We start from the raw sequence: 27,704 nt of genomic DNA, 5'->3' as shown, positions 1-27,704 counted from the left end.
CAATTGAAAACAACCTTAGCCTATAGACGTCAATAATGGTCCATATTGGCTGAAATTTTGTACATGTGTTCCATGGGTGAATACCTAATTGAGCCTATCCCGTCGGTGCTTATAGAAAAACATGTATATGAATTACTATAGTAAAATCTGATTTCCTGTAGACTCTAAGGCTTCATTACATAGTGTGTTACAGCATCAGCTGCAGTTTTGTTTGTTTTCAGTTTCGTGTTCTTTTGGTCTTTTCAGTTTCCTGTCTTTTGGCATTTTTTCAGTCTGGTCTGTGTTTTGTCTTGTTTTTTTTTTGCATTTGGAGTTTGTCCCTTTTGGCCATTTCTATGTTAATTTATGTTAATTTATTCATTAAATCAATATTTATTTAGTCAACTTTATTTTTTTTTTGCATAATTAATTTATAAATTTTTAGTCTGTATTTTACACATCAAAGTGTATAAATTGCAGAGTCACTCTCAGACCTTCACTGAATGAGTTGAGTTGTCGCCCATTTTGGTGGAATTGAAATATATTAATAGGAGCCGGGAATCTCAATATCATTTTCGCGAAGATTTTCGCATCGTGATACGGTTACCATTTTCTTCACTATTTTGATACTGTTAAAATTTAAGTAAAAAGATTTGAAAGAATGCTATACCATGTAGACCTTGGACTGAAAGAGTACAAATTTCGAACTCAATATTGATCAATTCGTATACCACTACAAAGCTCATAAAGAGGATGTTCATGTTTTCGCATCCACACAATACATCAAATCTCAATTGTGTTTCTTTCTCTTATACCTGTAGGTTCGGGATCGAAGCATAAGCTTTGGAAAAAATGTATTTTATCTTTCACATTAGCCCCACAATTGCATTAGATATTAAGATTTAAGATTAAGTAGGGACAATTCTTTGTAGGAAAGAAAATATAAAGCGGCATACTAAAGGTTAAGAGAAAGAAACTGGAGTAACCCCGTCTTCATATGGAAAATTTAAAACTTCGATATAACTAGTGAGTTTTCCTCTGAGAAAATAAAATACATGCAAGGAAACTATAAATTAGTTTCACATTTTGTTGCAAACTTAAAGCTATCATCATGGAGATTGCTGCACCTGACGAAGTTTCGGTCTTTGATAATTCGAGTAAGAAAATCTCCTTGAAATGCGCAACAGTAGCGACCAGCGAAAAAGCAACAAGTGGATAGATTGTCCATCTAAACGGTCGCAATCCCGACGCGATCATACGAATGGTGTGTTACGAAAACAACATGCTTTAAAAATCTGCACTGGTAAGAATTTTTGGTAGAAACCAAAAGTTGGGGGTCAGATGCATTCGGCAGATATTTGCAGGTATACTTGTATGTATTTAGAAAGTGTTTTAATGCATACCCATATGATCTTTAAGGGGATGATAGCATGTTCATAAGACGAGACAGAAAGGGTGTAATTAAATATTGGACCACAGACCCCAAAACATTGTCTCGGAAACCCAATAATCGTTCCACATCGTCATCTACGTCATTAAAAAGAACCATTCCCGCCTTTGCTATGTTGGCACGATCCTCTCCCAAAAAATCTACCTCAAACAGACCCGCTACCGCTACTTCCAGAAAAAAAATGTGGAAAGGGAAACTACTGCCGAATCTGCGATAGAAAGGCCGAATCCGCTGCATGTATCAAGACAGACTCCTCTTGGATGGGATGTAATGCAGAAGGTTGTGATTACTGGGCTCGTGCACGCTGCAAAGGGTTTCCGCATTTAACATAAAAGGAAGCTGACGATATCAATTTCTTTTGTGCGTTGCATAACCCAAAGCAACATTCAAAAATACAGAGTACTAGGGGCAAAGGTATCCAGACACGTGGTGACAAACGTTATTTTTGTTTTATTTTAGTTTTTCATGTTGTATTTGGAAGTTATTAGTGAATCTGGTTTAAAATCTCTTCAGTTGTACTAAAACACTCACTTACTAATGTTATGAATTGATACAATAACATAAGATTTGTTGGAAGAAGGCTCCTTAACCATCATTCTTTTTTTGATGTCATTACATGTGAAATGATTTCTTCTCCGAGAATTTTTAGCCAATCAAATTACGAGGGTCGTGTAGAACAGCTAAAGGGGTAGATAGTCGGCTAGTTCGAAACGCAGCTTCAGGTTTCAGGTTACATGTTAAATCTTTTTGATGGAAATTTCAAAAATAAAATATCTCAACATGTAGAGTGGAGCTTTGCGGTTTCAATATATAAATTATTCTATAATTGTTAGTAGTCATTGACTTATCATCCAAAGTAAAATATCTGTTTTTATTTTGAAACGCGTTCAATTTACTGACTTAATATTCATTTTACAGACGGTGCGTTTTATTTTCTCGTTTCTATTCAAAACCATTAGCAAGAAAAGATTACATTATCTAATTACATAACTTTTGAATATGAAAATGAAATAGCCACTTGAGCCATCAACTTGATTATTCGAATTTTCTGTATACACGTGCGAAAGTGTGAAACCTAGCTATTTCTTTAATTGGAGGCAGCCGCCTAAATATTTACGTCGATGGGTATAATGCCTTGGATGTCTATAATTTTGTCAACACTTCATTCTCTAGTAATCTTGCCCGGTTTTCCAGTAAGTAAATTTTAAGCCAATTTCTGTTTTTAAAATCTAATCAAACTTAAAGAGGATCTGCGTTTTGCGAGAATTCGTTTTGGCGAACAGAATTCGTTTTAGTTTTTCGTAGAAGAGGCAGTTTAAAGGTAAGGTAAGAAGATCAACTCCGGAATCCAAACTTTAATTTAGCTTGTAGTCTGATAATATGTGGACAAGACGGATCAGAGACGTATTGTGTAAGTTTATGTCATCCTATAAAATGTCCTAGCTGTCACGAGCATTTCATAATATCCTTTTTCAATCATATCCCGACCAAGTGTTCAATTTTTATTACAGCCACGCACTGTTCTTATTCTATTTTTTGTTTTAGGTCAAGTCTCATTTTCCTGATAAAAAAAGAGTAAATCGAGCCGAATTAATTTGATCCTGTATATCAAGTGGATTCATTCTGTACTAAAAATGAAAATGTCATTTTTCTAAAGAAATTACTTTTTGATGGACAAAAGAATAAATACTTCTCATGATATATACAATAACGACAAAAAAGTGATAATATTAATACCTTTAAAAGCTAAAGTCCCATTCCGCTTGGGTAAAATGATGCATGTCCAAATCTTTTAAAAAAACATTTCGCACCAATTAGCACAGAGGCTAGCCTAGTTAACTAAGCCCGTATTCACAAGGCTATGACACACGGCTTATGGCAATATAGCGTTTTTATTATATTTATTACATTTTTTATATTTACGGATTTTAAGTTTGCCTTGGAATACTGGCTTAGGGAAAGGGCGCGTTCATAATATGAACGCAGGATTCGGTGAGCTTCTGATTGGTCAGAGTGGGTCACGTGGTAAAAAATCGGGAGTTTTCGTGAGCGATAGAAGTTTATAATTATTTTATCAGAAAACGAGTAGAAGAGGATGAGACTCATTGAATGCAAGATCTTTCTTCGATTATATTATGATGTGAGACTATTACCATGAGAGAGCCGAGAGATATATTTGGAATACTGTATCAGAAAAAGTTTTCAAGACCTGATCCCGACCAGATAGTGCTTCTCTTGTTTTTGGGAAGAATTGAACTGATGAAGAAAAAAGAATGCTATTCGTCGTAAAGACAGCAAAAGTTGCTTGTTTCCAGAATGGCAATTAATAATGTATTGTGATTGAACATTGGCTATCGTATGTGGCAATATATAAGAGAGAGTACTTGTACAGATCCTATGCTGTAGTTCTGTATTCTGATTGGATTGTATGACATGATATTGTATTATACTGTAATGGATAGATGAGAGACAGTTCTTGGTTTTTGACTGGTTGTGGTTTCTTGTGGGTCGTTGTAAAACATGGAGCCCATCCATGGAGTACTCCAATGGTGTACCTAATGGAGTACCCTAATTTTTGTGCCTCTGGACATCGGAAAATGGGAAAAATTATTTCATAAGATGTGAAGGTGTCTTCTTTTTAAAATCTCTGTGGTTCAGCCTCTAAAACACTTTCAAAAATGAAAAAAATTGAACTTCATACTTTTTCGACGAGCTTGCTGCGGTAAAATCTTCTAACGTTCTCTCGGCATGAAAAAATCTTTATCTCTTGAGATCTTGCAGACCAGACAGACCAAACATAATTATTCCCGACTTTTTTGTTTCGGATTCTATCATCGAGCCTGTATGTTATTTTCCTACACATGAACGGAGGCTAGTGCGCAGCATTTGATTGGTTATTTGAACGATTACGTCAATTTAAACCAATGAATTTGATTTAGCGCACGAGGCGAAGAACAGTCTGCCTCATGCATAAAATTTTCATTCTCTTCTACGAAACAAGGAACACGGATTATGGCAGAGTTCAGGAGAAGGTTCTGTCGAGAAGGAACAAAGCAAACTTTTCATGAAAGTAAGTGTGTCAGGTATTTGAATATTTACTTTCTACACCACATATTTTATAGGTGAACATTTGTAGTGGTTGTATTACTTGGGCAAAAGGGTATGGATGTACCTTTTCTTAGCTTTTCAGTTGTGCCAGAATCTGAATGAAGAATGTCAGTGTGTGTATCTATCTGTCCCCTCTAAACTTTGGAGCAGGCCAGGGCAAAAGTACTAGGGCAAAATGGGCGGTTCCAGTTAAAGTTCGTTACCCAGTGGACAACATGGGTTTCCCGTAGCATTTTACTTCTGAAACAAAATTTCCCAGGATTTCCAAACCAATTGAAAAAAAAATCCAACAAATAACTCTGTCGTCAACAGGGGGCCAATTTTTTTTGGAAATGCACCTGGTCTTTTTGTAAATTTTTGGGAAAAAGTAGAAAAAATATTTCAGTCCCACGCAGGCTCACTTTTTTGCAGGTTATAGCAATTTTTTTACAAAAACTGCTGTCCCGAGTAGGGTCCATTATTCTAAGTTCAGCGGAGCACCTCTGTCAGATGGCGAGGGTAGTAACCCCCTCCCTGGGGGAGCAGCAGGCTTATGACTTCACAATATTGTCAGATTCAAGGGGGGGCACTAACGTGGACAGCAAACAGGCCCTGCCACTGGGGTTTGAAAAGTGGACCCTGTCAGATATATAGGCACGTCTCCGTACCTAATTTTGCCTGAGTGCCTACCTGGGGCAGCTGATTAGACTGAAATTTTGCGCAAATCACATAGTTTCTAAGCAAGGAGGTGTTAAAAGTATGACTTTCCTAAGGGGGGGTTGCCAGTTAAGGGGGAGCATAGTGGGCACCCCCCCCCCCTTTAAAAAGGGGGGTTTGAGAATTTTACTGAATTTAAAAGAAGGGGGGCTTGTGAAAATTTCAAATAAAAGGGGTGGCTTGGACAAAAAGAGGGGGGTTAATTTTTTAAGGGGGGCTTAGAAGATTTGGCAATTTGCAAAAGAGTGTTTTCCATTCATTTTTAAATTTCTCAGCAATTAATATATTTCCATTCATTTGAATGGAGCAAAAACTCTGTTTCCACAACTCTTGATGGAGTATGTTGCTTTTTCAACCTTTATAGTTAGAGATTGTAACAGTTTGTGCGTAAAAGGTCAAAAAAAAGAGGGGGGTTGAACTTAAACCTGGGAACAAGAGGGGGGTTGAATAAAAAGAGGGGGTTGAGGAATTTCCATTTTGAAGAGGGGGTTGAGCTATAAGAGGGGGGTTCCATTTTAAGGGGGGCTTGCTACCCCTCTGCCCACTATGGGGAGGGCCTTAAGATAAGTAACTTTTTCCTTTGTAAATAGAAGTCAACAAGCTCAACAAAAATCATCTAACCTTATTATGACTCTTGTACAATTGTTTCATTTATACTGATTTTCTAAGGGGGTGTGAAATTTTAAATGAATTTCTTATGCTTCAATCATAATCCTTGGATGAATTTCTGCCTGAGGAATAATGTCTTCTGCCAAATAACCACTTATGGTCTACTTTGGGAATTTCTCAAGTGTCCAAAAGGCTGTTTCTGGCACTTTTGGGGAAATTTTAAAAAATCTAGACCTTTTGTCCCCCTTTTGAGGGGTTAGAATAAAAATATCCTGGGTACTTTGAAAAATCTTTACCAAAATTAGCAAGCCGGGGGGAGGCTTATTAGGTACCCTAGAGTATATAAAAAACGGATTGTTTGGAAAAAAATTGGGTTGTATTCCAAACTTCATTTGTTTTTCAACTTCACCCCTTTTCTGCTGTTGGGGAAGTTTTTTCAATGATTTTCCAATAAGGGGGGGGGGGGCAAATAAAAGAAATCCAGGTGTAACAAAACTTTTCTGGAAGAGAACTTTTCACTTTTATAATATGGCTGATATTTCTTTCTTATTTGTTTATCATTTGTTTCTATCTTTTATATAACATTTGAACTAAGAAGTACATTTTGGTGTGTAATGCAAATGTCAAAGGTGTTTAAAAATTAGTTGCTCGGATCTAGCTCGTGAAAAGGGGGGAGAGAAAAATTTCAACATTTCTTGGGAGGGAAAGTGCAAAAGGGTAGGAAAAGGTTTTTTTTCATTTTCAGGGGGGGATATGACAACCGAGCAGTCTAAAATTATCCTGGCCCAGGAGGAAACTATGGGTCTCAAATTTTTTTCTATTTTCGTACATGGGCCCCACCAACGGGGGTGGGGGGCAGGGGTTCATGCCCCCCCATTTTTTGGTAGACCATGTCATACATTTTTAAGAGTTACTATTTTAAGCTGGTTTGAGGCCAAATTAAACCACAAAAACTATTATTCTCCCCAATTAGGTAATCGTTTTAAGGTGTTTTGAGGGTGTAAAAAGTGAAAAATTGTCTTTGTCGCCCAACCATGGTGGGCAACATTTTTTTCGAAAATGGCGGCCCCACTTAAGGGGGGTCTTCTTACCTAAGAAACTATGGATTAGCCTTACATGACATGTATATGCAATCACAAAGGATTCAAAACTAGAATACAAAAAAAAATTAGATAACTAGAATTGAAATTTACACGCTTACTTTCATTGAAAATAGTTGAAAATAACTGACAAAATGTTAAAAAGTAGACAAGATTGTTTTAGTTAGAAATAAATGGTATGTTTTACCCTTAAATAGTGCTTAATTTTCATGATTTAGTAGCAGCAAAATCATGATCAATTGCTTAAACTTTAATGTGTCAGAAGGTCCAAAGTACAAGTTCTAACAAAAGCTGGGGGCTGAAGTAAATGGGGTACTTGCTTTTTTCTTGGGGCACCCCAGAGACCCGGGGGGGGGGATATTTGGCAAAATGGGTTACTTTTATGTGGGAGTCATAAGGGTCCCTTTTTCAAACCTTCAAACATCCTTTAAAGGGGTGCAAATTTACAAAATTAAAAGATTGACTCCCTCAAAGGTCCTTGAAATTTGCACCAAAACTTCAGAATTTTGGCTGAAATTTTCTCTCAAAGGGTCTTAAAATCGTCAAAAATGGAGAAAACTTTTATTACCCCCAGGTCCTGAGGACACTATAATCCTGACCAACTTTAAGTAAGATATGTTTATGTTATTCTAGGTTCCTCAGATGATAATGAGATCTCAGACGATATGATTTCAATACATTTACAAGATAATGGTGATGACAATGATTTATCTTTCTTTGATGCTTCCCAGGTAAGATGACAATTCAGGCACAATTCAAAATAGATATTGAAATAGTATATTCCTGTATATTCCTCCTGGTTTCTGAACAAGACTTGATAATGTCAGCTTTCCGAACATACACACTTTTTTTTATAAGAATGGTGTAAATCCATTTTATCATGGATATTCTTAAATTTTTTGGGGAAATCATCCTAAAATATTCTTACAGCATTCTTAGGTCAGGATCCTAATTCGGACTAGATTTAACATTTAGTACATACGTCTCAAGCATAAAAAGGCATTTTTGTTAACAGAGTGGGACTTACTTGGGGGTAATTGACAATTTGTAATCAGAAATGCTCTAAAATAGCATTCTTAGGTTGAGTAAGAAAATTCCATTATGGTGATATTCTTAACATATTCTTAATTTTTTGGCCATTTTATCATGGACATTCTTATGAAGTGTATTCTTTTTAAAAAAGCGTGTAGTTCAGAAGGGTTCACTACCCCTAGTCTAGAGCAAACCCCCTACCCTGAAAACTTCCCCCTGTCTACAAAAAATTCTCTTGAACCGGGATGTAAAGGTAGAACATTCGGGTAGGGTGCTAAAGATTGGTGGGTTCAATCCAACAACCTAAACAATTTTTTGGTTTCTTTTTTATAGGATATTTTCTTCCTGTCCATCTCCAAATAAAAGGTATTTAAAGATAACATTCACAATTATCTCATGGAAACACTCTTGTTTCCAAGTAGATTTTTGGACCTACCTAGAGGTCCTATAAATTAACCCACGTTCGTTCTTCCGTTCGTTTGTTACCAACTTTTCTCAAGATTTTCAATATTTTCTAACAATTGCCAGAACAGCCGATAATCGTGCTGGAAAAGGGTTTTCTTCAATTTCTTGAGGTGTACTCATTAATGCCAATATTTGCTTTCAATCCAGCTTGTTTATTATTCAATCAGGTCCACATGTTGTAGGCCTGTTTACTTATCTTATGTTATATCATTTTTTATAGGAAAAGTGAACTTGAATATCAGAGGATCAATGGACTTGAGTAAGTTATTTTTCTTATCAATTTCTACTTACTAACTAAAATGACTTCAGCTATAATTATTATTAATTAATTTTAACTGTAAGTAAAGAAAGATTTTTAATCCAAATATTACTGAATTTCTATATTGACCAAGTATTCTCTTTCACAGGTTGTCTGGTTCCACATTGCTCACCGGATGTCTCCCCCTACCGTGATACACCAATCGATTCTCCACATTGCTCACCGGATGTCTCCCCCTACCGTGATACACCAATCGATTCTCCAAATCGCTTACCGGATGTCTCCCCCTACCGTGATACACCAATCGATTCTCCACATTGCTCACCGGATGTCTCCCCCTACCGTGATACACCAATCGATTCTCCAAATCGCTTACCGGATGTCTCCCCCTACCGTGATACACCAATCAATTCTCCAAATCGCTCACCAGATGTCACCTACCGTGACGCATCCATCAATTCTCCATATCGCTCACCAGATGCCTCTCCCTACCTTGATACACCAATTAACCCAAACCATTTGTCAAATGCTTCTTTGGGCTATCCCCTGGGTGCTTCTCGTTACCAAAATGACTCGCACAATGAATCCTGTCGCCTGCCAGTAGATTTCCCTACCCGTAATGTCCAAGACAACCTTTCACCAAATCAATCTCCTTCGTTCTCAGACCAGCATCAGAACCAACAGTCACCGCTAGAGTAGGTTGAATCATCTAATCATTGTGACTTAATTGTAGGGGGTTGGAATAAAATGCTACGGGGTTATTTTCGGGTCGTTGTAAAACATGGATTAGCTCCATGGAGTACTCCAATGGAGTACCTTTATGGAGTACCCCCTAAAATACCTGTCAGAGCGATGAATATCACAAATTTGATAATCAACCTTTTCCACCAGCTGTAAACTTCCAATTTATAGCAATCAAAAGAATTTCTCAAGTATTTGTTTGTGAAAAAATGGCTACCATCATTTCTGGCAGTAAAGCTCATATAGCGCACGCTCTCTGCTTAAAAATCTTTGTTGATTCTACAATTAACAGACCAGATTTAGCTTGCAGAATAGCTCTGATATATCAAACACTTTATAATAATACATATAATATCAGTGTAATTGTATATATAGTGAAGATATGTAATATCTGTCATTTTAGAAAAAGAAAAGTATTGATATATAAATAACTCAAACTGATAAAAACGAAAAAAGTTTAGAATATTTTTGTTAATTGTGTGTATTTACGATTTTTTTGGTATTTTTTAATTTTTTAATCATTCCGAACGGAGGGTAATTTAGCAAAAAGTTAAGGGAATTAAATAGTGGTATGTGAAAGAAAAACCTAATCCAAATAAAGATAGAAGAAAAGTAATAGTGGAAAAACAATGAATTGCAAAACTTTTTTGATAAACACACTTCCGTAAGTTCATCAAAATACATACAAAATGGGGACAAATACAAAAGCAAACACATCAAATAAATTAAAAAAAAAAAAAAAAAAAAAAAAAAAAAAAGGGATACATAAACAAAACAAAACCCGAAGTCCCAGACTTGTGACTGGCATAGTGACTTTCCACGTGTTTAATAAAGTATATATACACCAGTAGGGCACTAGAGCTTTCTTAAGCAATATTTTTCTTTTGTCCTTTTGTCAACAGATTGACTTTTATAAAGAAAATATTGTGACAATCATAGAATACATAGCTTATCAACCCATTTCCAAAAGGAATTTTTATCATACTCAATATGATGCAGGTAGTATGACTGGATATGAAATGGCAGTTGGGGACAGTCTGTGTGAGAGAGGTTACAGAGGGGTTTTAGAGCATTAAATTATTCATTGTCATTTTATTGACAAAATACACTTCATTTAACAAAATAATAAGACAATCACAATAAATGTAGTCCGCCAACTTATTTCTTTGATATGACAATTTCATACTCAATGTGATGCAGATGACATGAAAGGATATAAAAAGAGACCAACATGAAAGCCACATTCTTGCTACAGAGTGGTTTTAGAGCAAATACAAAATTATACAGGTCTTTATTTTCCTCTCGCGGCGATCTAAAATCTGGTCTGCAATATTTTTAGAGTACTCCATGGAGCTATTCCATGTTTTACAACGACCCGTTATTTTCATGACATTTTTTAAAAAGGGGGTTGAATAATTTTAAATAAACAGAAGCATGGCATAAAAATGGTTACTTTACTGGTCTAGATTGGCATTCAGAGTCTTAAAATGGGAGTTAATAATGAACAGGGGGTGGGTACTCAGAAGGAAAATTCATAAGGGGGCTCTTGATAAAATGCTATGGAGGTGATTTTTTTTCTCCAGAAATTGTAAAATGACCATCTTACAATCAAGCACACAAGAGAAACTGAAAACCTTGAGATGTGGTCCCACAATTTTGACAGGCTTCTTTTTTTTTTTTTCTCGATTGATACGTTTTACCAAATCTGGCTGTAAATTTCACTTCGAAGTGTCTCCAGTCTAGTGGTACCACACTATATATGACTGAACTTAATCTCCAATTTTAATTAATCGAAATTCTTTGCCCTTTCTTAGATCTTGGTACAATGGGGTGGAAAGACTTGTGAATATTCCTGAAAACCGCTATTTGTCTGCAGACAATGACGTGATTGTGCCATTCATAATGAACATTAGAGATAATGACCCTGGTTTAATTTCTGGAGTGCCCCCATCACATGTTTCCACCGATTGCAGCTTCATCATAGATCTTTCAATCTTAAAACACCCGGAGGATATCCTTTGTGACGAGTTAGGTTCTTGGAAGCAAACTGGAACTGGTACGAAGACTTACTCAGTGCACAGAAATAGCACCACTGAATGTGAATATATTTTAAGAGCTGACAAAGGGAAAACTGGAAGCATTGTAGTCACCCGTAGAAACTACACCAATCTGTCAGATGACACTTTGAAAAAGCTAGTTGTTAGCATAACATCAAGACGCTTTCTTGGAACAGAAAATTTTTCCAACAACATCTTCACCAAAATATCAAATGTTGAAGAAAAAACCTTAATTTTTCTTCTAAACCTGACGACATGGCATCCAATCAAAAGAAATCCAGTGCTGAATTGGTCATATGCACACTAACGGACTGCATCGACGACAAAGATCAAGATTGTTTGGTTTGTCTGAAATGTAGACGCTTGGTCCATTTTCGCTGTACACAGTTACCACCATACCAAATTCAACTTTTCCTAGACAAGCACAAAAGCACGCACTACAAGTATGTTTGTCCCAACTGCGTGACTGTTACACCCAAAGTTCTTGAACTTGTTCCTGCAAAACCACGGACCCTACCATCATCTGTTAAAAGGGAAAACGAGACACTCCGCCGAGAACTTAATGCTTGCAAAGGATTGTTAAAACAGAATGAGATTGACCAAAAGAAAATAAATGAACAACAACATGAACTGGAAAGTTTAAAGAGTAAACTCAGTACCGATCCTGGCCTTCACACTTTCGAATTTGTCGAACAGAAGTTGGAGACCAAGATAGAAAGCAAAATCGAATCCCTCAAGGAAATGCTTGAGGAGACAATTAAAAAAGAATGTAAGTTTCTGTCACAGACCTATGCCAATGTTACTGGCTCAAAGGAGTCCCCGGATTCAAAAGCCCTGAAAGAAGTGATCAGGGACGCAATACGCGAAGAAGAAACCGAAGAATACAGTAAACAAAAACGCGCCTCAAATGTTATCGTACATGGCGTTGTTGAGCAAAGTATTAATGATGACAAAACCTGGGCTTCAAACTTGATTAAGGATACCCACTCACGCAGTCTTATCAAACGTGTAGCAAGATTGGGTAAGGAGGAAGAAGGAAAGAAACGTCCATTGTTAGTCTCTCTTAACGATGAGTCTGATAAATGGAATTTACTTGGCAATCTTACAGCACTGAAGGATAACGCGACGTACAAAGGCATTAGCGTTACTGAGGATCTCACCCCTGATGAAAGAAAACAATTCAAGGTACTCTCAACAGAAGCCAAAACAAGAAACTCACAAGAGAAATCAGAAACCTATATCTATCGTGTGAGAGGCAACTCAAAAAACGGCTTTTACCTGAAGAAGATCAAAGTCGCAAACCACCAATAAAAACAAGAGAAACGCATAAACAAGTATCAAAAAACAAAAACGAGAACCAATCAAACACAATTTCGGAAATAAAAATTATGTATACAAATGCCGACCAGCTAACAACAATGAAAAAACTACAACTAGAAGAACTCATAACAAAAGAATATCCACATTTTATTGCAATCTGTGAAGTCAAACCAAAGAACGGTGAAAGATGGAAAATTCACGAATATCTAATTGATGGATACACAGTCGTAAACCACACCAATACTGAGAACAATACAGGACGTGGTATCGTCATCCTAGGACATACCAGTGTAGAACACCTTACAGTTGACATTGAATGTCCTGTAGCACTGGAGGAGGCGTGCATCATTGAAGTACGTCTGGCTGGAAAAGATATGCTTGCTTTGCATGCGTCTACCGCAGTCCAACGAATCAATCAAACTCTGGAGAAAATAATGCCAATCTTAACCAGCTCTTACGAATTATATCAGAAGATAAGAGATACACGCATCGTTGCATCATTGGCGACTTCAATTTTCCAACTATAAATTGGAAGAACTGGACAAGCCCACATGTAGAGGAAAGTAAAGAAGAGCAATTCCTGGAAGCATTACGTGATTCATTCCTTTTCCAACATACGAATGAACCTACAAGATGTCGAGGTACTGACGAGCCTTCACTGATTGACCTCATCTTAACAGATGAAAGAGATCAGGTTCAAGATCTAAATTTCCTAAGCCCTTTAGGAAAAAGTGATCATAGCGTTCTCTCTTTTAGCTTTAAATGTTATATGGAACTTAAAGCACCAACCAAAAGATACACCTACCACTTGGCAGACTTTAAGTCGATGAAAAGTCATCTGCAAAGAATCAACTGGACGAGAGAATTCATAGATACCTCACATGGGTCGATCGAGGAGCTCTGGTCAAAATTCAAAACAAAACTTCTTCAACTCAGAGATCAATTTGTCCCAAGAAAAGAGTTAGGAGCGCCTCACTGGAAAAAGAAAGGGAAAATTCCAATTAATGCTGAACTACGTAATGACATCAAAGAAAAGAGGCGACTTCACAGGATCTGGTTAAAATCAAAATCATCACCCACAAACAGACGTCAAGCAAGAATCCGATATGTAATCGCGAGGAACCGTGTCAATCGAAAGATGGCACTTGCAAAAGAGAATACGATCTAGCCATCGGTGAAAACTCAAAGAGAAACCCAAAAGCGTTCTGGTCACATGTCAGAGGCAAACTTAAATCAAAAAGTGGAGTTTCCCCTCTTCTTGAAACGCCCGATGACAAGACATCCCTAAAGCACGAGGACCAAGAAAAGGCCAACATCCTGCAGAAACAATTTTGCAGTGTCTTTACTAAAGAACCGGAAGGTGATCTACCTGATTTTGACAACAGAACAGATAAAATACTTCAACCACTAAACATTACGAAGGAAATGATAACAGAACAAATCAGGAAGCTCAATGCGAATAAATCAATTGGTCCAGATGAGATTCATGCCTCAATGCTTATTGAACTTCGTGACCATATTGCAGAACCACTATCAATCATAATGAATAAAACTTTCGAGGAAGGAAACTTACCTAGTGACTGGAAACTAGCATATGTGACACCAATCTATAAAAACAAAGGAGCACACAACCTTGCTATTAACTATCGCCCCGTAAGTCTAACTTCAGTAGTCTGTAAGTTGATGGAAACAATGATACGAAAACATATCATGGAACACCTTATCAGCGAAGAGCTTCTATCGAACAAGCAATACGGTTTCATCAACAAAAGGTCAACAGTCACACAGCTTATCTCCTTTATAGATATGTGTTGCGAATCAACTGCAAAAAGTGAAGTGGTCGACTGCATATACTTCGACTTTGCCAAGGCATTTGACACGGTACCCCATCGAAGACTTATGATGAAACTAGAACGCTACGGGATAAACGAATTAATTCTGAACTGGATCAAATCTTTTCTATCGAACCGCAAGCAATTAGTGAGTGTTAATGGTGCAAAATCATCTTTAGATCCAGTGATAAGTGGCATTCCTCAAGGAAGCGTGCTCGGTCCTCTGCTTTTTGTTATTTATATTAATGACCTACCAGAACATGTTCTATCAAGCATTTTCTTGTTTGCAGACGACACGAAGATTATAAAGGAAATCAATTCCATTCTTGACTCCTTAATCGTACAACATGACATTGAAGCACTTGAAAGATGGTCCCATGAGTGGCTGTTGAAATTCCACCCCGACAAATGCCACGTTTTAACGATAGGTAAATTCGAGAACATAAAGCATGCACACCCGTATCAACTAAATGGAGAGCAACTTGAACATGTCTTCACAGAAAAAGATCTCGGTGTTTTGATAGACTCAGATCTTTCATTTGAAGAACATATCGCTAAGCAAGTAAACAAAGCTAATTCTATGTTGGGATTGCTCAAAAGAGGATTTCAAGACCCTAGTCCTCACGTATTCCAGACACTTTATACCACCTTTGTACGACCACATTTAGAGTATGCTCAATCAGTATGGCAACCAAGATTACGTCGATCTATCAACCTGATCGAGAGTGTCCAAAGACGTGCGACAAAACTAGTAAAACCAATCTCACGGTTACCATATGCAGAAAGACTAAGACGCTTGGCGCTACCATCCCTTGAGTTTCGAAGACTTTTCTGTGACATGGTCCAGGTGTATAAGCATATCCACATCTATGATAGTAAAACAACACCAAAAAAGTTTATCAAAAGGACGCGACCATGTGGAAAGCATATACACGAGCTTCAGATGAATTTCCCGGACGATGGAGTACGTGGTGCACAAAGCAAGTCCTTCTTTTATAGAACTATCTCAACATGGAACGCGCTTCCAAAATACGTGGCAGAAGCATCATCGATAAAATCGTTCAAGAATAATTTAAACAAAGCATGGGCAAACCATGAACTACGCTATTTATTGTAAATAAACAAAGACCAGTTCTAGAGGCCCACGGCGTGCCTGAACTTTGTATTCGTTGTAATAATAATAATAATCTTCTTCTGGTCAATACAAATTTGTGTTTGTAAGGTATCGTTTTACCGGCCCTGCTCATATAATAAAAGTGAAGACCCATGGCAACTCAAAGCATCAAAGTACCCCCCACAACAAAGTTTTCAAAAGTACAAAAGAACTTCTCTCAGAAGAAGTGTTGAAAGAAAAGTCACTAAACCGAGCTGTATTCAACGTCCGCCAAAGTGTTGGAGGCGAAAATCCTAACTCTGTAGCATCCATACCATCAGGCAAGGATCAGACTGCTTACCTCAAGAAAAAGTCGAAACAAGCGAGTGCATATGAGTATCCTCTTTATCAAGTGACCCTAATAATGGCAAGTTACAAAGAAGGAGATGACAAATTCGTACGGTCTTACACCAATGATGACTCAGTACCAAAGATAATTGCGTTCACAGATCAGCAAATGAACGAGATTGTTAACTTCTGCTGTAATGATAAAGAAGGCTTTAAATCTCTTCTATTTACCGACATAACATTTAAACTAGGCCCATTCTATTTACTTTTAACCTTATACAACAACACAACTCTGTATACCAAAGGGACAACAACTTGTCCTGTTATGTTGGGTCCTTTGATGTTGTGTATGCTCAAGGATCAGTCAACGTATGATACATTGTTCCAGAAAATGTCATCCGCTACACCTGGATTGAAACACTTTTTGCAAGCTTACGCATCCGACTGTGAAACTGCTCTAAGAAACTCGATGCTTGAAGCATTTCCTGGTAGTTTAGCTTTCATATGCATGATTCACGGAAAGAAGAATGCCACAGAGCATTGCAAAAAGAAACTTGGTCTATCTGACAATTTGACAAGAATGATCAGACATAATATTTTCTCAACGGGTGGTTTGATTTATGCAGAAAATTCGGCTACCTTCGACAGTGAATGCGAGTGGATGAAAGAAAGATGGAATGAGTTTGAATCTGCTGAAAAACGAAATCCTGCATTCGTTACCTATTTCGAGAAAAACAAGCAATCCGATATCAAGGAACACATGCGATTAAGCCTCTCGATGGAAGCTGGGTTTGGGAGTCAAATCGTCACTACTAACCCGATCGAGTCGGGAAATGCCATTGTCAAACACTGGAATAATTTCCAGCCGAAGGATTGTGCGACATTTTTAGGAGAGGTAGAAGACTGCATTCGTGATCAGAGGATCAACGCGGAAGACGCCTTCCTGAATCTCTCCAGTAAATACGTGGTTAGAGAAGAATTCCGACACAAAATGATCCCCTCCTATTCCACAATGGATTCAGCTGGTAAGGAAAAAAACCGGGCGTCCGTCCGCAAGGTATTGGTTGATCCAGCAAGATACAAAGAAGTGATGTCCTTCAAACCGAAAAGCTTGGTTGGTCTCGAAATCAGTGAGCCATCACCAAACATTGGCAAAGATGATGACGACCCATTCAATGCTCTTGCATCTAACTTACCACGTGCTGACATTGATGTCCTTAAAAGAAAAGCAAACGAAATTGTCGATCGTAAAGAAATTATCCCCGGTTTTTCTGATAACCATTTTATCATCAAGAGTTCTGAAAAATATCGTACAGTCATCGTATACCAAAACGGCAAAATTACGTGTGAAGAGGATTGCCATAATTTCCGAACCAGATTGTTATGTGTACACACTGTTGCGACAGCAATTCATTGCAAGAGGATTCCTGAATTCTTCTCTTGGTTTTACAAGCAACCTCTCAACCTCACCAGAATGATTCCTCCTACACTATCACAAAAGGCTGGTAAGAAAGGAAATCCACGAAAAAGAAGAGCCAACACAGCTTCAGCTAGTTCGACATCTAACCCGAAATCTAGAAAGTTATCCCAAGTATTTCAAACAAACCAAACAACCGCGCCTGGCACAGATCTTAACTTGGATACAACTCCACCAATGAGACCAAAAGTGGTGCAGACTAGCAGCAGTGGTTTGAAAATGACGATTAAGAAACCCAAAAAACCCGAGTTCAAGGAGACAACATCAACACCGTTCGAACTAATCCCAATCAAAGGAAATATTCGAAAGTGCACTGGCTGTGGAAATAATTTGAAAGCTGGCCCTGACCCTTTGCTAAAGGAAGATATGGACGAATCATTTTGCATACGTCACAAGGAGCGTTATCATTACCTTGACAAGGAAAGTGCCACCTGGGTCCCAACTTTTGGAAACATCCATTACCATGTTTTCTCTGACTGTATATATCAAAGGAATCCGTCTTTTTGTCCTAATGACATAGACTGTACCGTTGAAATAAATGACGAGCTAAAAAACTTTCTTTTCAGTAGGTTTCGCTCCTAGTTCCTACCTAGCTGACCCAAAATCATTTGTTACATTATATTTTAAAAACGAAAAAATTCTTTATCTACATTTTGATACCTTTATTGTTTCATGATTAGTTTTTCATGATCTCTACTTTGTACGTCATTATACTTTTCTAGTATCAACTGTCAAGTTACATTAAGTCGATCCAAATGATTTAGAGGTATAGCTACTATGTACCATTTTACAAGGTCTCGACGATTAACCGCTAGTACTTTTGAAACAAACGACCATTTGGTATTGTGATATTATTTGCTTCCAAAGCTTATCAATATAACACTGCCATGCTTCAGTTTTGATTATTTTGAAAAAATCTTTTGACAAAAGTTTACAAAAGCTAGATCCTTGTTAAAATTTGTTACTGTTATTTTGTCTCTTAATGTTATTTAATATTTATTTTTTTGCGTAAAGTTACGACTTTAGAAATTTTTAACTTGTTTATATAGCTTATACAAAAGTAATATATTTTACATTTTACAGTGTTAATTTTATTTGTTTTATCTTTCGTTATAAAGTTGAAATTTCCCAATGATTATATATAATGTTCTGCGAGAGCTGACAAATAATGCCATTTTTAATCAGGGATTAAGGTTTGTTTTTAAAAAATACTGACAGAGACTACAAAGGCTAGATGCTTGTTAAAAACGTTTCTTGTGATTTTATCTCGTAAGCTTTTTTGTTTATATTTATTCAACTTTCGCTTATACATAGGAAAGGTAAAACATTTTAGGCTAATTTTAGTTATTTATCTTAAAAGTGTTTGCATTGAATTTTACGTCTACCCAGCTGGATTAGATATTACTTAAAAATACGCCATTCAAAGATTTTACAAAATCACTCTGGTTAAATAATAATTGTATTTGTAAAATTATTTTTGAAGAGCCCTATCCTCAACTTTTTATGTTAACAAGCAGCTGTTGTTATTGCCTTTTCGCAAAGGTCCTTTTAACATTTTAATTTTAACTTTAGTTTTTCTTTATTTCATATTAAAATATCATTAAATTTTTTTAGTGTTGAAAAAAACAAGTTTTTTGACATCGAAATGATGACTTTCTTTTGTCTCATCTGTTGATTATATTCAACTATGTTCGACCATGATTCGTTTAATTTAGGGTAGTGTCCTGGGTGGAACATTTTGGGTACAACCAGAATATTTGCTACGTCAAACTTAGTTTTAAAATTTATACGAACTCGAGGCCATCTTATCAAGTGTTATGCCTTTTTATTAGCACGAAGAAAATTTGGTTGAAACTCTAAATATTTCGCAAAATTTCATCTCTTCTTTAGCCTAAGATTATGTTCCCTTACAAGTAAGGCGAGTGGGTATGAATTGAAATAGAGTTTTCGCTTAACTAAATTTCGCCCAGTTTTTGCCCAAATTCTTTCATTTTCGTAGGGGGTCAGTATAGATTTGCAATTAAAGTTGTATTTTGCGGATTCAAGTTACACCCAAAAACGAAAATCAGTTCCCTAAGTTAACTTTGGCGAGATCAAATTTCGTGAATTTTTGTCATTTTTGCAAAATTAACACGTGAGAGATCGTGAATTTGTTTTTGTATTTTGTCGTTTGGCCCGGGACAGTTAATCCGATAAGTAATACTGTGGTCCGTAATTTACAAAACAAAATTTCCCGGCTGGTCTGCGTATTATTACGGGGTACTCCATTAGGTACACCATTGGAGTACTCCATGGATGGGCTCCATGTTTTACAACGACCCGTTTCTTGTTGTTTTATGAATTTGAGACTTTATGCTCGATTTTACAGACAATGACATCTTTCGTTTTTGAAGAACATAAAATTGTCGGTGCTTATTTTCAGTGACAGCTATACGAATTCAAGACTCAAGAAAATGTTTTTTTGGGGGGGGGGATTGATTACATTGTTTTGTATACGGTATTTTAGCCTGCTAGTCTAAAGTAATTTTTATTTATTTTGTTGAAGGTTATTTTTATGATGAGTATTGTAAAAATACTTTTATGTCAAATCACAAAATTATCACTCAAGAAACGAATTTGTCTCTTGTTGACTTTTCCATAAAACACGAACATAACTTTTTGAAAAAAATGAACAAATTTTTCCTTCACTCTCCATCGGCACACTTTACAATATAATTTCATTTTATATTTTACAAAAGGAGCGCATAAACTGTAAGACGGAGAATTCGTCTATTTAATCTTGCAATAAGAGCCAATCAGAAGATAGAAAAAAAGACAAAATAAAAAAATTCTAAATAATGTTTTGATATTATGTTCTGTGTGTGGTGTGATTTCATATTTTTGATATAAAACGAATTAAGTCAACGACGAATAATTATGCAAATTATGTGAGTTTACGTTATCCCTCGCCGCGAAATTTGAATTGTCGTTGTTGTCAGTTGATAAGCTACCGAGTTTACTGTCCCTAAGCTAGTTATTCAGTCACAACTTAACCATCAGATTTATCCAAGTGACTGAATCAAACTAGCTTAGATTTCTAGGCTACACAGAGGCCACTATGTCTTCCCATGTGCAGGAGCCTGTGCAAAGGAATTTTATGATTGATTCATCGCGCAGAATCGGGTTTCCTAATTTTGACGTTCGAATATCTGACGTAGAAAAAGACGGGGGTAAACGTTCGAAAATGCGTCAATAAAGCCGCGGGGAATGTTTTTCGTGTTTTTCTAGTGTATTATTATGGTAATATATTGATATTCTAATCTTTTTTTTACTGGAAATATGAATTAAAAAGGAAAATACAATGTGTCCTCTTTCATTTTTTTTTTTTCTACGCCTAATGCCAAAGTTTTGTCAACTTTCTAGCTAAAATAAGACAAAGCCCTTTTTGAGAATAAATAATGACCAAACTCAAGTTCAAGTCTTTGTAGTAAATCGTAGAATTTTTTTTCTTCACAAACGACAACCTTTTCAGAAAGTTTAGACATTTTCCTTTCCAAAAATGTATAATAACAGTATACTTCCAGGTTTACAACTTGGTACTTTTTTACTTTGAAGGACATAAACGCTAGCTCAGGAGAGGACTCGAGGTTTGTTTATATCAGAGGAAATCCCGTTCTATTCGATTGTTAAAAAAATTCCTTGACACGGCATTCGAAAAGTAGAATAATTGGGCTTTCAATATATTTACAACACTTGGGGTATTTCCCTTAAACAAAGTGGTGATTTTTGAGCAAACAAAGAACGCATGATTTATATGCTACGTCAGTTTCCTGGGAAATGAGATAAACTAGAATTAGAACGTCAAAAAGTTTTTGTGAAAAAATTTTCTTCAAAAACGCAAGGATAACACTCGAGCAATATTTGCTGTTTAGAAACTCTTTTGAAATGTCTTTTGACAGTTCTCTTAAATACATACCGTCTTCCAACAAAAATGACTCAAAAGATATGCTGGAAATGACGGGGGAGTTGGTCGTTTAAGTGGGCAAAATGGGGTACGCTGAGGCTAAAACTGTAGAGGCGCTACTAAAGAAGAAAGGTTAGGTAGAAGTGTACCTCGAGAGCACACATAGATCAATAAACAAGACCGGGGCACGAATACAAAAGAAATTAAAGAACAACAACTCAAAGAATCGTTATGCAATAAAAGGGGCGTGGCATTGCTTTGCAACTGCAGAGGCAACAGTTGCAACACTACAGGTAAGTTTCAGAAATCACGTGTTTCGTACCCACTTTTTTATAAGAACAGTAAACCTTAGTAACGCGTAAACATTTTTTCTTATTTTCTACTATTTCAAACAACAGGCTTATTGTTAAAAACCCGCAAGCTCTCCCTAATATTCTTCTCATACAGGTTATCTTACAGAAAACAAAGTTAGACAATTCCACTGATAAGAAAAAAATCATTTAACTCCTGTGAGTCTCGTAGACTAAATGAATGCGAGAGAAAGTGTAAAAAGTCTACATGATTTTTTTAGAATCCAATACCAGCTGTTCGACCAACAATCCTTAACAAAGTGGTGATTTTATGAGCAAACAAAGAACGCATAATTTATATGCTACGTCAGTTTCCTGGGAAATAAGATAAACAAATAGATTCGAACGTCAAAAAGTTTTCGTGAAAAAGTTTTTTTCAAAAGCACAAGGAAAACACTCGAGCAATATTCGCTGTTTAGAAACTCTTTTGAAATGTCTTTTGACAATTCTCTTAAATACATACCGTCTTCCAACAAAAATGACTCAAAAGATATGCTGGAAATGACGGGGGAGTTGGTCGTTTATGTGGGCAAAATGGGGTACGCTGAGGCTAAAACTTATGTAGAGGCGCTACTAAAGAAGAAAGGTTGGGTAGGAGTGTACCTCGAGAGTACACATAGATCAATAAACAAGACCGGGGCACGAATACAAAAGAAATTAAAGAACAACAACTCAAAGAATCGGTATGCAATAAAAGGGGCGTGGCATTGCTTTGCAACTGCAGAGGCAACAGTTGCAACACTACAGGTATGTTTCAGAAATCACGTGTTTCGTACCCACTTTTTATAAGAACAGTAGACCTTAGACTTTTTCTTATGTTCTACTATTTCAAACAACAGGCTTATTGTTAAAAACCCACAAGCTCTCCCTAATATTCTTCTCATACAGGTTATCTTACAGAAAACAAAGTTAGACAATTCCACTGATAAGAAAAAAATAATTTAACTCCTGTGAGTCTCGTAGACTAAATGAAATCAGGAGAAAGTGTAAAAAGTCTACATGATTTTTTTAGAATCCAATACCAGCTGTTCGACCAACAAAAGATTTTGAAGAATTGGGTCAGCGACAAAAATACCGGCGTCTGACACAAGTTCGGTAATTGATATATAATTATATAGTGTTTTACAAATTTTCTGCCCTGCAAAAAAAGCACTTTCTCCATTCCATTACCATAATCAACACCCTTTCCGTTTTCATGTTTGTACTAAATTTCGACGTCAAGACCTTCGCGGTGAAAAAAGTAAAAATAAATATTAGCAATTTTGATTTAGGGAAAGCGTGACAAGAACGGTGGAGAAGTTTGGCTTTACATCCGCTCAGATCAAATTGAAGACGCCATCCGCAACCAAAATAACAGTTTCTTGCGAGAAAGGTAAAGCATAAACTAGACACTAGCACTTCATTCCAAAATAGAAGTTCGGTACGGAAAAAATTGAGAAATTGCAGTTTTGTCGTAAATAAAAAATACATTTAGTTTGAAATAAATACAATTTATATTAAGGATCGTCACTATGGTCGGAATCGTCCTCACAACAATCGACAAGCCAGTCACAATCTTCGAGCCAATCATCAATCGAATCTGATGAACCATCTTTCAAATGGAAGACAGGTATTTTCCGTATCAGCGAAAGTTGAAATATAAAGCCGTAAAATTCCACATCACCGAGTTAGTGCTCATTCGTCAGCTTTAGGTAGGTACGGTAAATCGCAAAGTATCTTTTGTTTCTTCAGGTGATGATCTCTCTGAAATTGAAAGGACCAAAGCGGTTATTTATGTATTGGATCGGTATACAGTGTCCACAAAAGCCTATCACGAGCTCTCTCAAATCGCGTTTGGACTTCCGCGCACTCATGCTGTGGAAAAGACCCAGAAACAGATTGCAAGAAGTTTTGATATCGAACCAACTCCTGGAAAGACAGTAGGCGCTCAGATGAGACTAATGGGTCAGCTGGAAACTGACGAGAGAGTGAAGTCGGCAGAGAAAAGCATAATGGTTAGTCTAAAGATCCCCCTTTCCTCTAGAAAAAATCGCCATTTTATGAGGAAAGAGCCTTATTATTTTTTCTAACAAAGACTCCTATTTTTCCTGAGAAAAGGGTAGCCCCTTTTTTGAGCAACTTCGTTTGTTCTGATAAAGACATTTAATTTTTTCTTAGAAACAGAGCTCCCTATTTTTTTAGAAGAGCCTAAACAATTAATCTATGTTTCTTTTGTTATAATAGCTCAAAATCAGTGGTGATGGAACTAGACTAACTCGAAAATCAAATCTTGTGGTCATGTCATACACAATTATAGAAGAATCTGGTTCGTTTTACAAAAGTTCTGGTGAGCATGATTCTGTTCTGTTTTCTGGGTGGGGGCGTGGCAGGCTAAGGGGTCCCTAACTTCCTTAAAAGGAGAGCCATATTTTCTAGCCCCTGAGAACGACAGAATGCATTTAATTTACGTGTGGATTCTCAAGTTGTTTGACAAAATAACATTTGAATTAAATTATTTCTATGTAGGGAACAACGCGGTCGGAGTTGGGATGGCCAGTGAGTCGTACGAGTGTGTGAAAGAATGCTTCCAAGATTTGATCACTGAAGTCAACGAAATTGCAAAAAACCCCGCAATTGTGGTTGGTGGAAAAGAATTGGATGTTGAATTGTTTATTGGTGGAGATTACAAAGTAAGTACAGAGGTCTGGTCTGGTCAAAAAATCGCGTACTCTTTTCCAGGTAGGCAGCACTTAAAAATCTTATTATTTGTGCTTAATTGTAACAGGTCACTTTGCAGTTTTTTGAAGAAAGAAAATCGCCTCGGTGTCATTCTATTTACCTTTTTATCCACAGTTTCTTCTCATGATACTCGGCATGAAATCAGCTACTTCGGACAACTCGTGTATTTATTGTGACATCACAAGGGAACAGAGGTGAGAACAACCTAAAGATTAATGCAATTAATGATTTTTATAAAGTTCTCTAACGTAGAAAGCTACAATACATAATAAATAAAAGCATGTTCAGAGTTTTCTAGCTTCTACACCATCTACACATACGAAAAATGCTCAATATTGTCAATACAATAATGGTGTTTGCTTTAATTAAAAAAATCATGTACCTCTCTATTTCAGACAAGATCCAACATTTACAGGGAAGAAGAGAAAGATAGATGCTAAATGGTCAAAACAGCGCGGATGCAAAGACGACCCTATCCTAGAAAACGTCCCAATCGAGCATTATTGTGTGGATGAACTCCATCTTCTACTGCGTGTCACTGATCGGTTGGAAGATGGGTTGTTTCATTCAATCCTTGATATGGATGAGGTAAACCAAAGTCTGTATAATAAAAACAATCTAATTAGTCCCTCACATGATTCGGTGTGTAAAGCAAAAAGAGTAACATCAAAGGGTTTGATCTGAGATGTCATTGTGCTTCCGTAGTGTGAGAACATATTATAGAAGAATTATTTTTTAGAAAAATGGAAACACAGAAATTCAGTCAAAGCTAGTTTCCGCGATGAAAGGAATTGGTATCACCCTCAAATTCTGGATGAACAAAAAGAACAAGGTGGAATGGACCTCTTTAATGGGAAATGATAAGAAAAGAATGCTAGCCAAGTTACCAGATCACTTTGACGAGTTCCTGCCCAAAAACCAAGTGGCTCCGACAAGACAGTTATGGAAGGTAACGTTGGATCTAACCAAACCATTAATTGAGCTATTTCTTGTCCTCCATTTTTTCCTCTTCAGAGCTTTCTGAGAAGAAATCTAAGTTTGTCTTGATAAATCACGAAAAGAAATTTTGAGCCATATTTTCTTACCATTTCAGGCTTTTGAAGAGCTGTACATGATCATGAACAGACCAGAATTGACACCAGCTGAAATTGACGACTTTGAGTTGAAGGTGTGAATACAATTTGATATCAACTAATTTTGAGTGCCAAACTTGTCTAACTCCAGATTTCGAGCCTAAAAAATTAATTAATTTACATTTTTTAGGCAATTGCATGGGTGTACAAGCTCAAAAAGATGAATGGATGTGGTTACGACTGGTCCTACCCAGTGACACCTTATATCCACATAATGGTCAAACACGTCCCAGATGTTTTGAGAAAGTACAAGACTCTCAGGATATTTTCTGGACAGGGTAAGTACCCTCTTCTACTTTAACGATTAAGCACAAAAAAAAATTAAAAACACAAAACCGTATGTGGAGCATTTCCTAGTAAAACCATTATAAATAATATTGAGACTATAGGCTTAACTTACTTTTACTTTTTATAGGGGTGGAGAAGAAGAATGATGAATTTAGGAAGTTTTTTCACTCCAAAATCAACAGGAGAGATGCATGTGTTGACTTACTTGGGGTCGAGAAGCGATTACAGATGTTGCAAGATGGTGGATTTGAACGACAGAAGAGGGCGTACCATCAAACAGAGGATTGATCTCAAAATTAGCCATATATGAAAGAAAAAGAATGTAAATAGTGAATAAAAGTTAGCAAACAGTTATCTCAATTTCTTGAAGACAAAAAAAAGAACTAGCCTTTACACGTCTCTTACATTTCTCACTTTGTTCGTGTGACCAGCAGAAACTTGCATGATCAGTAGATATATTTCTCTAAATATTAAACCTAACTAAAAATTACATTTATCAAAAATTCACTGTGTCCTTAAAAATAGTGACAGAAATTCTCTGTGTCAAACGTTGCTTTTTGTCTTCCACCTCACCAGAGTTTGAAGTCTGGAATAGCTTCGGAGACTTCGACAAAAAGCAACGTATGGTGACAGGAAAAACGATATCTCTCCTTGTCCCTCGCTTGTTTATGAGACTTGAATGCCAATTCTTAGGGAACCATTGAGGGTCAAAGTCATGTTTTTGCAATAACTTCGAACCCCTTGCTAAATCCTCCCCCCTACCGTTGAAGAGATACCTAAAAATAGCAACTGGAAAATCTAGTTGCTTGACGCTTTTCAGCCGTTCTTTTAGGGAAGCCTCAAAACAAGTAAGGAGACGTTCAACAAAAAATTCAACTTGCCTCAAGTCTACCACTGGTGTTTCCCATAACCTGTAAATCAAAGGAATGCGATTCTTAAAATCCTGAAATCATGCCTGAATCGTGCAAGTGAAAATCCACTTTAAGGTCATCCCCTTCGTCAAAAAAGATTTTTTTTAAATCTCCATTTCCAGAATAAGTGGCCTCCAACCTATCTTTGGGAAACCTAAGCTAAGCTCAGGAACAAGGCATAAACAACTGTGTTACTTACTGCAGTAACCGCTCATCCAACAAATTTTCTCTTGGCTCCCAAGTACTGTCTTGAGTTCCCCAACCAGCCCACTTCACCAAGTAGTAAGATGTCTTCCCGATCTACACAAGAAAATAGGCAAATATTAATGGAAGGGATAAAAGGATTTTCCATAGTAAAGCATGTATTTACAACCCACAAGAGACAAACAAAACACTAACCTTTTTCTCTGCCAATATCTCCTCTGCCAGATAGACGTCTTTTCCTCTCTTTTTTCTTTGAGCCATTAAAATCTCATGCTCAGAAGCACTTGATCGGTTGTGAAAAGAAATATAATGAACACTTCCATTCCATTTCTCTACCAATTTTTGTTTGATGTCTCTTTGTAAAACAAATTCTTCAAAATAAACATTCGAATTTTTTCTTTCGAACACGTGAAAATAAAATTGTGACGTAACATCTATTTGATTGTTCTTTTAACCAATCACGCGCGCGAGCATTGTTGCAACAACCAATCAGATTGACGCAAACAATAAGACAAAGACGGGGGTTTACGTCAATAACGCGTCAATCAAATAAAACATGACAAGATCTGGAAACCCCTTTCTGCGCGATAG

The 27,704-nt window shown here is 36.7% G+C and overlaps 2 protein-coding genes and 2 long non-coding RNA genes across 4 annotated transcripts; 2 read left to right on the top strand and 2 right to left on the bottom strand.

Moving 5' to 3' along the window:
* Positions 1–1,090: 1,090 nt before the first annotated feature.
* LOC136810485 (circumsporozoite protein-like) lies at positions 1,091–9,397 on the top strand. The gene is made up of 5 exons (XM_067067056.1): positions 1,091–1,136; positions 7,576–7,673; positions 8,341–8,392; positions 8,660–8,698; positions 8,847–9,397. The coding sequence occupies exons 1-5, from the start codon at positions 1,091–1,093 to the stop codon at positions 9,395–9,397; spliced, it is 786 nt and encodes a 261-aa protein (XP_066923157.1).
* A 12,736-nt stretch (positions 9,398–22,133) lies between these two features.
* On the top strand, positions 22,134–26,397 carry LOC136810533 (uncharacterized). The gene is made up of 13 exons (XM_067067102.1): positions 22,134–22,606; positions 22,872–22,954; positions 23,131–23,231; positions 23,361–23,468; positions 23,591–23,853; positions 24,083–24,185; positions 24,365–24,528; positions 24,692–24,771; positions 24,973–25,165; positions 25,317–25,526; positions 25,671–25,745; positions 25,841–25,988; positions 26,126–26,397. The coding sequence occupies exons 1-13, from the start codon at positions 22,292–22,294 to the stop codon at positions 26,284–26,286; spliced, it is 2,004 nt and encodes a 667-aa protein (XP_066923203.1). The 5' UTR covers positions 22,134–22,291; the 3' UTR covers positions 26,287–26,397.
* Positions 23,292–25,049, bottom strand: LOC136810549 (uncharacterized). The gene is made up of 3 exons (XR_010847130.1): positions 24,960–25,049; positions 24,678–24,782; positions 23,292–23,602 (listed from the first exon to the last, which is right to left on the bottom strand). It is a non-coding gene; the product is annotated as an uncharacterized lncRNA (long non-coding RNA).
* LOC136810543 (uncharacterized) lies at positions 25,087–27,422 on the bottom strand. The gene is made up of 5 exons (XR_010847129.1): positions 27,309–27,422; positions 27,109–27,209; positions 26,204–26,909; positions 25,663–25,810; positions 25,087–25,177 (listed from the first exon to the last, which is right to left on the bottom strand). It is a non-coding gene; the product is annotated as an uncharacterized lncRNA (long non-coding RNA).
* Between the last annotated feature and the right edge of the window lie 282 nt (positions 27,423–27,704).

This window comes from Clytia hemisphaerica, unplaced genomic scaffold (genome assembly GCF_902728285.1).
Source record: "Clytia hemisphaerica strain Z4C2 unplaced genomic scaffold, Clytia hemisphaerica genome assembly, whole genome shotgun sequence".
Classification (NCBI taxonomy): Eukaryota; Metazoa; Cnidaria; class Hydrozoa; order Leptothecata; family Clytiidae; genus Clytia; species Clytia hemisphaerica.
The sequence above is the reverse complement of the archived record's forward strand: the minus strand, read 5'-3'. Positions and strand labels throughout refer to the sequence as shown.